We start from the raw sequence: 12,391 nt of genomic DNA on the forward strand, positions 1-12,391 counted from the left end.
TCGGCCCTGAACCACGATACTCCATGTTTCATGATACTTGGGTGAAAGAAATAGAGGGAATGTTACTTCAGTTAGATCAGTTACTGTGCTGTCAGCTAATACGGCGTTGAAGTTGTTTCAGTATTTGTGTCAGTGTGTTTTTCTTTTAACGCTTATGCAAAGCTCATATTTGTATTTTGATAAGGGGTGTATGGTTGGAATAGAAGTGATCAAATCTGCCCAGCCATGAGTAACCAAATATACCCAAAAGCATCAAACCCTTTTCTAAGCTCCTTGCATAAAACGCAACACCTAAACTTTTCACAACAACGTTCTTTGTCTTTAGAAGTCAAAAAAAATCTGCCTTGGCTTCTCAGATGGTAAGGTTTCTGAGATTTGCTTAATCAGCCCATTATAGGACACAGGAGACATATGAGGTCTTGAGGCTGGCATCTGCACCACACACAATCCAAAGCAATCGTCAGTGTAATGATTTCTATTTATGACTTTTCTGTACCACAAGAATGAACCTGATCCCAAAAGACCCGTTATTGAACCTACGAAAGATTCAAATTGATCAATTATTGGTATTAACTCTGGGATCTGTAGAAACATTGGATGTGTGAGACACACTAATGTGGGCATCTACGGCGTTGTTTCCCACACTACTGGCATGTGTTGGATGTTGTCGCTTTTCAGCCAATTGAGCTTGTTGCATTAGCAGTGGTGCGCATAGATGTGACAGCTCAGCCTGACTGTTCAGCTTTGCAAACGAGGCATGGTAAGGGAAACAGAAGTGGGAGAAAAAAAACAACAAATTGATAAAGGGCGAAGGGCATGCATCATCTTCACATCCGAACATTCAAATACACTAATGCACACATCTTAAATAGGAGGTCCGCGTGGTGGTGGTCCTGTGGTGTCTGGCAACAGAAAGTTGTTAGTGGGGTCCTTAGGTCCTGTGGGTTGAGGGTAGGGGCCTCCGTGGATCAGGCTTGTTCCAGTGCGTCCCACAGATACATGATCAGGCCAGGTCAACACTTGGTGCTGTTTTTCATTTTTTTTTTTTTTTTCAGATTTTATCAAACGTTTTCCAGCAGAACATTGTATTGTCACAAGATGGTAAATGTTATTTACTTCTCTTGATCAGTCTGTTTTCATCTTTGATGATCTGCATGATTCACAACTGTGCAGCTCTGTACAGTGTTTAGTAGCACTTCTTGGCTTCCTAGTCTCCTACGTAGTCCTAACTCTTCCAGTTTTCCCTTTGAATCATGAACACAGACCACTGCCAGCTTCTTGTATGAAGAACCATTTTTCTCTTCCTGGTAGTTGCCCGTTGGTGTCTGGACAAAAAAAAAAAGAAAGTTATAGTTGGACACCCCACAAATATAATAGTAATGGACAAATTCTGTCTTGGTTGCTGGTGGTTCCGTGATGTCCATGTGGTGTGTCTGGGCTTTAGCACCAAACGCCTGTGAAGTAAACACTCTGGCAAAATCAGGGCTGCGGTTTTCATTTGGCGAAATATCAGTGGACTTTTGCATTTGCCATTGTAATATGATAAAGTAAAGCAAGTTCACTCATTTTTTTGGCACAACAACGAGGTCATTTTTAAAGGTCCTTCACAATTCTGTTAAGACTCAGGTGCAGCATCAACCTGGAGAGCTATTCCCCCCCCCCATCGAAAGATCCCATAACAACACCATTAAATTCAGACAGTGTGTCTCCTGGAAGTGCCTGGGGAAATGACCTTGCCACACCAAGACATATGCTTTTAGTCCACTCTCATTCTGTTTTGAGGAGAGCTGGCAGGACGATCAAAGGCTTTCCACTGAACCCTGATTCTAAATGTTGCTGATGATCTGTCCAAGGGGAGAGCTAACTAATCATAGCAAACAAGTAGAGAGCCCAGGCTGTGTCAGTCAGGTCTTGAAGTGAGCTCTGTGGAAAAACTCCCTCGAATGAGAATTGACCTTCCCTTCACGTCTGCTTGTGCACACACAGCTAGGGTAAACACTGAAAGGAGGTGAAGGAAATGAAGCCAATAACAGAAAAAAAAAAGATCATTTTGATAGTTCTGTACTGCAGCTGTGGTGTGAAGGCTTCATGCTAGGCCAAGAACAGGCTTATGGTGGTGTGGGTAGAGACTACAATGCTTGGTTATGTATGGACGGAGAAAAAGAGCGCACCTCGGAGTCTGAAATAACAGGGTGGAGGTGTGCTGGAAGATTCTGGAGGATCACTGAACACGTCGTCTTCTTTATTTTCTGTCAGTGCCACTGCTGATGGAGTCCACCAGATGAAAACATTAATATCAGCGTTACAGGGAAACGCCAAAGCAAAGCTTTTCTACCCTGCACAGAGCGAAATCAATCTGGCTGAAATGGAAATGAGGCACGACGAAAGAATGAAGAGGAGGAACGCCAGAGGTGGGCGACAAAAGGCAAAAGGGTGGGGATTGAGGAGACGGATCGGGGCAGCAACAGATTCAAAAACATGTTTCAACCTGTTGGAACTGCTTTGTCAGGAAACTGGCCTGAACCCAATAATTCCCCCCACCCCCTGAACACTTTCTCTTTCCCCTCTTTCCTCCTCTGACCCGCAAAGGAGAAATGTTGGCGATTGCAGATCGAAGAAAACCTATCCAGAGAGCGCGGAGCAATAAAGCTAATCTGTCTGTACATGGCAGCGTTCTAATAAGAACAGTGGAACGTGAGTGGCATCTCAGAGCACAGTCGCTATCAATTAAGCCCCAACACGCCTCGTAAAAGGGGTGCTCCGTGATGAAACACGGGGGGAGGGAAATGGATGAATTAGCTTTTCCCCCAGTTTTGCTTTGGGAACAGAGTCTGACTTATATTCCCTGTGTTGTTCCTCGCAGAAGTCATTATCACCCCTCTGAGATCGATGCTTATCTTTTTATCATCACAGTGAAAATGTGCAATTTGCGCATCTGCGCAAGGTTTTAATAAAATTGACACAGATAGTGTGTACAATAAAACACAAAGGCACGCGCTCATCGCTTTCAAAAACTTCATCCTCCTTTGTGCCCATCTCCCTGCCTGTCTGTCTGTCTGTGAATAGACGGAGAGACAGGCGTCCTGATATGCTGGTAGACACTCCCAAACAAAGACTCGGCGCTATCACCTTGGTGTTGACGCCACAAGGTCCAGAGCTGTCAAAAGTATCTGACCTCCATCTCTGAGAGATTACAGAGCAGAAAAAAAAAAAAAACAACAAAAACTAGAGGGTGGAAAATGTAAAAAAAGTGCGGATATAGATCAAATGCGTGTTCAAACAAACTCGGCTGGCGTCAGGCTCAGCCTACAATAAAGAACAATGTCGCCTAGGCAACACTGGCACCCTTCTGTTGGTGAATATTTCCCCTCTTCCCTCAGTCTGTAGGTGTGATGAAATGATACGGTATGAAATATTAAACAGTGTGTCATATGAGCGGTGGGTTTTAGATCATAAAGGCATAATGACAGTCTGACAAAATGCCTTACACGTGGGGAACAACAAAGCTTATCAAATGCCAATAAATAATGAACGCGTGCTTCTCACTTGGTAAAAAAAAAAAAAAAGGGAGCAGACCCCCTACAGAGAAATCCAAACTGTCTGTTCATTCTGCACCCGACGTTCCTTTCAGATTAGTTTGATGAGTTTTCTGAACGGCACCTGGTTTTGACACCGTAGCACCTGAGAGCAGCGCCGAGATCAGTCACCCACAACTAGACTTTGATTTAAAAATCAAAACATTAAGTAAGGAACGGGCGCAAGTTCAAACGCTGCTTGAGTTTTTCGTCAACTTTGCTTTTAAGGTTGTTCCGTGTATTTCTTCGACAGGGGGAGAGAATGAAATGTGACTCACGAAAGAGGGTCAGAGCGGTTCACTACATTTTTATCGCACTCCTTACAGAGAAGGTTAAAAAAAAACAAAGGAATAACTGTTTAAAGTTTTGCATCGTACAAAATATGGTCAATGCAGGCGAGTACATAAAAAATATGGCAGTGAAGTACATATGTATATATAATAATATAGAAAATAGAGTAAAATATACTTTCATGAAAATAAAAAATATATATATTTTCCACTTTAAAGACAAGTGTTTCCTGTAAAATAGCACTTTTTTTCATATATTTATACCCGCAGATTCAGTTCCTTACATAACAAAGTGCACTCGGCTTCCCATTTGCCTGTCAGGCCCTCAGCAGAGCCTCCACAGAGAAAGGTAATGGCTTCACAGTGGGCGTCCTGACTGAACTGCCAGGAGGGTTCTTGACAGAGTCGACGTGAGGACCTGCAGCAGGAGTGTCTGTGCTCCAGCCCCTGGCTGTCAGAGGCCTGAGATCAAAAGTCCTGCTGGGTGCACTGATGTCCGGTCCACCCTGATCTGATCCAGAAATAGAGTGTGTGACCGCTGAAGAGTCCATTATTTCTGCCGGTTTGGAAGGTGATTTAATAATGTCAAAACATGACATGGTGTTGTCATGATGTTTGAGCGTTTGTTGTGATGGTAGATCAGCTGGCTGGTTTTTCTTCTCATGATCTTTCCACCTGCTCTGCTCCTCTTTATCCTCCTTGCTTTCCTCTGAGATTCGGCATGACAAAAAGTCATTACAGTCATCTCCTGTGGAGGTGGAGGACCGGTTCCTTAGGTGGAAGAACTGATAAAACTGAAAGTCGCACTCATAAAGGGACTTGTATTTATACACAGGCACGTAGCTGGAAGCTCCTGCAGCAGTGAGGTCCTTGCTAGGGGGACAGCAGTGCAGGCCTGGCGAGATGGTCATGGCTGGAGGGTGGAGCACGGGGATGAGGGCCGAGGGCGAAAAGGAGAGGTCATTCTGAAACTCTCTCTGTCTCAGCTCGTGCTCCATCATCACGTTCTCCAGCTCCTTGTCCGCGAAAGCTCGTCTCTTCCTCATCCGGGCGCTGATGGAGGGGCACGGGAAGTGCGCCGGATCATGCTGCGCCTGCTTGGACCAACAGGAGGCGTCGTCCTCTGCAGGCACGGCAGGTTTTAATCCTGAACCTTGGAGCAAAGGAATGCGTCGCAGTCAGACATTCATTTATCAAATCAATTTTCGGATAATGACGTTGTTCCAGCCAATTAGCTGGCGTGTTTACGCCTGCGTACTTCGCTGCTTATTATTTTAATCATGCAGTTGGTTAGCAGTGTCATTTCTACTTTACGGAGAGCACAGGGAAACTGGGAAGGCTATAAAGAAGACGAAGCCTTTAGCAGGATTTGACTCCAAGCCAACCACAGTAATGATACACACTATGTATTACAGTAATGGCCTGTTGTTGAGAAATGGAGAAGTCACAGTGTGTCGGTCTGTGTAAATAAATGAAGCATGTCTAGAAGGGGAAAAAGAAGAAGGTCCAATAAATGTTGTTTTAATTACCATGTTTGTGCATTTGGAAAGAGCAGCAGCACTTGATCACATTGTGGGGACAAAAAGTGCATTTATTCACTGTCACCGTGGGGACTAACCTCCAATTTGGGGAAAATGTTGTGGTAAGTGTTGTGGGTATAGCGAACCGCGAAGGAAATTGACAAAAAAAAATGAAAACAAATGCACTTCTGGTATGTGAATTCAAGCCCTCAACACAAGAAAAATAACAATTTAGCATGCACCGAATCACTGTGAAGGTTACTTATTTGTTCTCTTTCTTGTTATTTGTTATCTTGCACAATTTTCTCATGAATGTAACACATAAAAGGGACTAGAACAAATGTAAAAGTTGCCTTTAAATCCACATGAAAAACATGCACTTTTTTTTTTTTTAATCGCAGCCTGGGAGTAAAGAGATAAGTTAATGAGAAAGGAGGTGTTAATTAAACTTTACCCTGCAGGATGCTCTTAGCCACGATGCTCGACTCGCCTGCTCTGGTGTAACACTGATACGCTGTCCTCCGCAGAGGAGCTGCACACCTGACCCCCCTCTTACCCTGAGAGAAGTGATTGAGCAAGAATTAGACATTTGCACACAATTATATACCCAAAGGGTAATTAAAGGGAACGCATGCATAATGTAAGAGGCAGAAAAGGAGTTTGATATTCTAAGATTTCAGAAAGACAGATATTTGACTTTTTATGATTTATGATGAATACAGACAGGTCTTTTTCTAAAGAGGAGGAACTGGCCTGTTGAGTTCTACACTTGCTTATTTTCAAGAATATATTTTCAAGAATATATTTTAATTAAATGCACAACAAAAAAACAAAATGAAAAGCTTAATGATATGTATATAGAGATTTTAAAAAATATGTAAAAGATATTTTAAAACTTTAAAAATATGTATTATATTAATTAGTGCATCTGAATTTTGGTAAGTGTGACTTGATTTTCTCGTCATGGTGTAATTTGTTCTGTTTTCCCAACAAGAAATATTCACCATAACAAGATTTTATTTCAATAAGGGAAGCTACTCCATGCAGATCCACGCTTACACTCATTAGCAACATAACAGCAAAGCACCCAATTAAAGCATAACTGGTGAAGCATTGCTTAATTTTAATTGATCTAATTAAAAAAAAAAAAAAAAAAGGTCTAATTTTGTGAATAAATACTACAATTCAAATAAAAACAGTAACACTTGTGTGTGTCTCATATAGTTCAGGTTTAAATATTGTACCTCTCACTCACAGCATACACAGCTAAATGCCCTGATCATATTTTGTCACACATGCGTGTATTTGCTGAAAAACATGATATTAATATTCACTGTGCAAACCAATAATTTGAGCCTTAATTCTCCGAGTTTATGTAGCCACATTTGCGTTTTCAGCTTTGAAAGAAGAAGCAGTTTCTTGAAACATGTCTTTTGACCTGTCTGTGTCTCAGTTCTTTATGGCCACAAGAGATATAAATAATTTATTTTTTTCCTGTAATAACTTCATTTTCCCCCACACTTTTCACTCCCCACTAATCGCCCTCCGGAGCCCACGGTTCACCCATCTGTTCCCCCCCTGATTTCTCCTTCACTGACCTCGCCTTGCGCTCTCCTCACCTCCGCAGCCTGCTGCCGCCTGAGCGCGACCTGCGCTGCCATGACGCGCTGCCTCTCCACCACCAGCAGGCAGCAGGCGCAGCGACAGTCCCTCCAGCGGCAGAAGCGTTTGTGGCCTTTCAAACACGAAACGACGCCGTGGTTTCGACAGCGGGCGCATTTGGGGCTCCGAGTCATCTTGCGCTGTCTCTGCTGCGGGCTGTCCGGAGACAGGGCCGCTTTCGTGAGACCTCCACGGTCCCCTGGGCAGCCGCGCTGACCGGAGCATCCGTCAGGACTTGTCACGTCAAAAACTTCTTCGGATTTTACATCAAGTTTTGCTGTAGTCTCCAGCTGCAGGCCTCCTTCCAGCTGAGCGGACATCTATGACTAAACCTTTAAGTCCGTGTTTATCTGTGCTGTTGCTAAGCAGACTTCTGCACAAAAGAGATAAAACTAATTCAAGGTGGGCGTGTGATTTCAAATAGGAATCTCTTTAAATGCCAATAGAATCAGATGTTGTCTTACGCACGCATTCAAATGTAAGTAAAATATTTTATTTTAGCACCTTGAGCCTTAACACATTATCCTATCTTAAGCACATGATCTTCCATCACAAAGAACCCAAATCGACGCATTAAGAGCGGCATCCCCGGGAGTCTGTGCGCAAATCTTTACAGAATTCACCAGCCCATGAGGTTAGAGTCCAGAGTTCTGTTGCTGTTGCTGCTGCTGCTGCTGCATGTCAGTGTTTTCAGGGTGGAAACTTTACAGCCTACCGCCAGACGTTTGAAATGTTAAGCCTCTCTCAGCTGCTCTCTGACGCTCTTTCCAAGAAGGTGCGGATAGCAGACCGGGCCACAATGCCGAGCTCCTGGCGCATGACCCACAGAGCAAAGATTTGGGAAAGCCAGTTTACAGGAGAAAAAAAAGACACACACAACCCTCTCTATTTAAACCCATATACCTGCGCTGCCCTGCCCACCTCCGAGGCTGGTCTCATCTTTCAAAGGAAATATGGGACCTTGCTTGACAGTTACCTCTGAAGTCCAAAGATCACAATCTATCTAAAGAAAACTGCAGCATTTTAAACAACAAATTCGTTTAGCAATGTTAAACGGTTTACTGCGACTAATACTAATACTACTAATCATAATTAATATAATAATAAGAGTGATTTACATACAAGATCGGGCGAGCTAAGGAGTAGACTCACTTTAAATTATTCAATGAGCTTAGGAGCCCTTGAGGGCGCACGTGTGTGAGCTGTATGTTTTACCAGATTTATACAGTATGGAGTAATTACGCACGCCTCCAGGGAGAGTATGGCTGAGAGGATGAGGGAGGAATAGAGAAATTATCATATTACCAGGGAGTTAATTCATACTAACGTTAAATAATTCAATGCCTTAATGGTTCTCTTCAAGTTTTAGAATCACCATTTCTGGGCCAAAATGAATAAATAAATAAAAAACGGCAGAATAATGTGAAAAATTAAAATGCGTAAACGTCCCCATTCTGTAGGGGCGGTTTAAATAAGCGTTTAAACATTGGTTTATTATGTGTGTGTATTATTGTTATGTTTATATTTTAAAATGTTAATATAATATGAGATCTGTATTATGTTTTTTTCCCCCACAGACTGCCGTACGTGTCCCTAGTCTGGCTTATGTGGTGCATGTTTTTCAAACGAACGTCATTAAAGGTTTGCTTCGCTCACCTTGTCAGGAGCATGCGCCTCTAATACCGATGCACTGCTGAGTATGGAGGGCTAAATAGTTCACACAGTTCTCTGAGATGGTATGAAAAGTGTGCTCCCTGCTGGATGTGTTCAGTAATTACACCCAGGGTAACTCTTCCAGGATATGTCCAGAGTATATTTGGCCACAGGGGATGGAGTCAGGTTTCTGTCTAGTTATCCCTGTTGATCTGGACTTTATAGCATCTACAAGTTTAGCTCACGAGGCAGTAGCTGAACATCAATACATATTATGACTAAAAACTGCTTGGAAATGAGAACAGCTGCAGACATTTGCTGCTCAGTGGGAGAGAAATGATCCCAGAGTGCTCCAGCTCTAATGCAAAACACACATAATGACAGTTTGCATGAAAATACACTGGGACACATATTTTAGTAACTGACATCAGTTTGAGTAGGCTTTTATGACCAAGATATTTAGTAGATTGTGTGAACCTGTGTGAGTGAGTTCATCTTCCACATTATCTTCCATACCCCAGATCCCCTGTATATGGGTGAGGGTTTTGACCTTACTACATTAATGTCATTTATAAATTTACAAGAAGTTGAAGTAGATGCAAATCATTCTGTCAGGCCTCTGTATTCTCCTCCCGATTCTGTACGTTGAACCCTTGCCCCTGGTTCATTGAACTCCGCCCCTGGTTCATTGAACTCACCTGCTTCCCATTTACTCATCAAGCCTCCATAAAACCCCTGATCTCCGAGTCCAGCTTCGCCAGCTAGTTCTGTGGTGATCATGTGACAGTGACTTTGGGCTCTGTTAAACCTGTTCTAGTTCTTGTCCGCTACTTTTTGACCTTCTCTTTTCTGTGTCCATAGTCCACTTGGGTGAGTTCTAATCAACCTCTGTGTTCAGTCTGGCTCACTCCAGATATCAGTATTACGGCCACATGCCATCTACTTCCTTGGGTTTCAACCATCTTTAGCTACTTTCCACCTCTTGTGAATGGTTCAGTTGCCTGGGTTTGTGTCAGTGTCTGCATTTGGGTCCATTTTTTTGTGGAAACCTACCTTTATTTATATTACATGTATCTCTACTCACACTAGGAATTTGTTCTCTGAATTTAACCAATCCAAGTGAGCACCCTTTCGAGCAGTGGGCAGCCATACAAGGCACCTGGGAAGATGTTTGGGATTTTTTTTTTTATCTGCTTGGTCATGGACATTGAAGGGGATAAAGCATGTCCCAAAGCTTCTTCTCTAATCCGCAGTCTATGGTTCTCCCAAAAATGCCTAAAAGAATCCTACCTCATATGAAATCCTCTCTCAAAATTATGTTAGATGTACTGTACATGGGCCCGTTGAACATCATAAATCATAAATAAGACTCATCACCTTTGGTCTTGATCCTAGGCTGAGCCATAACCAGACGAGGCCTGTCTGGACATTGTAGTTGTGCACTCATAAATTGTACAATGTCATGTAGCCAGCTGAGCCTCAAAGTATCGTGACCGAAGTGATACAGGCAATTAGGAAAAACTGACGGACGTCCACAGCCTAGCTGCTGTAATGATCTAGCAGGCTGTCTCGTCAATAAACCGGCAGCAGAATTCCACCATGCAGACAGAGGAGGACGGTATCGCAGCAATCAATATGAAATTATTTATAGTCGGTACCTTTCAAAAGCCATCTGGTTCCCAAGGTGGAGGAATACAAACTGAACCGTTTTTTCAAAGCTCCAAAGATCGGATAAAACGGTCGTATAAACAACATTTTTCTGATTGTTGTCCATGAACTGTAAAAACGGCAAAACCCTCGATTTTGCACAGAGCTCCAACACAACTCTCGAGAGAAATCTTTAGGGGGAAGAAAAAGTGTGTTTGCACATGTTATACTCGTCCCTGTCGGGTGAAAAGCAGCGGTCACATGGTGACTCCATATGCATCAAAGGAGGCACACAAAGGAAGCAAGGAGGGTCATATCAAAGGAAGATGTCTCCAGAGGCAGCGGTACTCGGGGGAAATGCTGGTGGACAGAGGCCTTTGACAGCACGTCAAATGTTTTCTCTAAAGAAAAGAATACGTCTGTTTTTCTTAATGAACACATGGGATCTTGGCAAGATTGAACATTTTATTGTGGTGGTGCATTATGCTTTGTTACGTATATTTTCTGCATACTCATAATTCTTATAGAAAGAAGAAATGATTAAAAAATTAACCAGGTGGCATCGGTTAAAGGGAATAATTTAAACTGGATTCCCTTTGGATACTGCATGATCCAACCAATAGAGCATGCACTCCTTTTCTTTTCTGATCTATATATTTCAATTTGAATCTAAAAGCTGCTACCACTCAAAAAGATGACAACTTTCATTACCCTTGCAGTACTGGCACTTTACAGCCACCCATATAGTTTGCATATATTGTGCTCTTATTGCCAGAGTTCTATACTGTAAACATCCTGCCGCAATATCTGTACATATCCTGATGTCTAGAGTCATTGTTCACTCAAACATGGTCTGTTTTAATAAGAAATTACCATTATTATCTGTACATAATGCCTTGTGCATGAACATGCATGAGGATAATAAATAAGGTCCCTGGTTAATAAATTACTGGTGAAACTATTTGATTGCAAATAAATCTCATAGTAAAACTAGTTTATACTGAAGATAGGATATTGGAACAAATTGGAAAAAAGTACAGGATGTCCTTTGTCAAAGTCACACGTTATCCTCAAACTTTATTCTATTTTTCCAGGGATGAGGTGACTCTCGTTACTGCTATGTTCTGCAGGATGAGAACACAAGCGGGGATGTGTGATAGGTTGCAGAGGCTTGGCGGATAATCGGTGGGACATGCACGGTGTTGTCTGTGGAAAACAGGTAAGTATCCCCCTCATTAATACCATCAGCTCCGCCGCCGGCTGCAGTGGAGTGCACCTCTCCAAGCCCCTTGACTCTCAGACAAATTGACTGTCATCAGCAGTGACACGCTGCTCTGGCATTCTCGTCACACGTCCTCCTCCCCGCACTCCCCTCAGTGTCCTGCCGCTGCACCGATACTTGCGCCGTTCGACTAGTATTTTTTGCAGCGGAGATGTTTGACAGACTCCTCGTCTCCCGCCGTCCGCCCTGCCAGCACGTCCCGCCTCTCCTCCCCCTCTCTACGGCTGGCACCCTCAATCAACTAGAAAGAGAATTCAAACGCCACACCAGAGACAGACAACCCGTAAGTTACACTCAAGGACGGGAGGCGCTGCTGCGGCTTCAAATAATGCGCCGAAGTTTGGAAACAGCGTCTGGGGAGGCAAGGTGCGTTTTCCAAGAAAAATCCCGAGCTGAATGTCAATTCACTTCAAAGAGAGAAACAGAAAGACGCAGGGCAATGTTTCACAGTGCCTTTACACAAAGGCTTTAGTAGCTTTATCCACCTACTTCCAAAGAGCAGGAGGCACCGCTGCAGTTATCAGCGTAAGGCAGGGGCCATTAAGCTGACAGTTTTTTCGAGGGAGGTTTAACCTGCGCCTTGGAGAGTATTTGAGTTTGTCGAGCCCGATAAGATGGAACAAACACCTGCTTCAATAAACGCGCCGCTAACTTCATCATATCAGACACCATCAGGCAGTTGCGGAGACTTTTTTTTTTTTTATATTCTGTTCACTGCAACGACGCGAAGTCTCTGATGAAACTGTAAAACTGTCTGGTCTG

General features: G+C 43.1%; 1 protein-coding gene across 2 annotated transcripts; it reads right to left on the reverse strand.

Moving 5' to 3' along the window:
- Positions 1-3,862: 3,862 nt before the first annotated feature.
- On the reverse strand, positions 3,863-7,891 carry dmrt2b (doublesex and mab-3 related transcription factor 2b). Of its 2 annotated transcripts, none has more exons than XM_047587538.1 (3): positions 7,005-7,891; positions 5,840-5,942; positions 3,863-5,018 (listed from the first exon to the last, which is right to left on the reverse strand). In XM_047587538.1, exons 1-3 carry the CDS (start codon positions 7,365-7,367, stop codon positions 4,183-4,185), a joined length of 1,302 nt encoding a protein of 433 aa, XP_047443494.1. In that variant the 5' UTR covers positions 7,368-7,891; the 3' UTR covers positions 3,863-4,182. The 2 variants fall into 2 exon arrangements, with proteins under 2 accessions (XP_047443494.1, XP_047443493.1); XM_047587537.1 differs by having other exon boundaries at positions 6,984-7,891.
- Between the last annotated feature and the right edge of the window lie 4,500 nt (positions 7,892-12,391).

The sequence above is a fragment of the Mugil cephalus genome, chromosome 6, assembly GCF_022458985.1.
Source record: "Mugil cephalus isolate CIBA_MC_2020 chromosome 6, CIBA_Mcephalus_1.1, whole genome shotgun sequence".
NCBI lineage: Eukaryota > Metazoa > Chordata > Actinopteri > Mugiliformes > Mugilidae > Mugil > Mugil cephalus.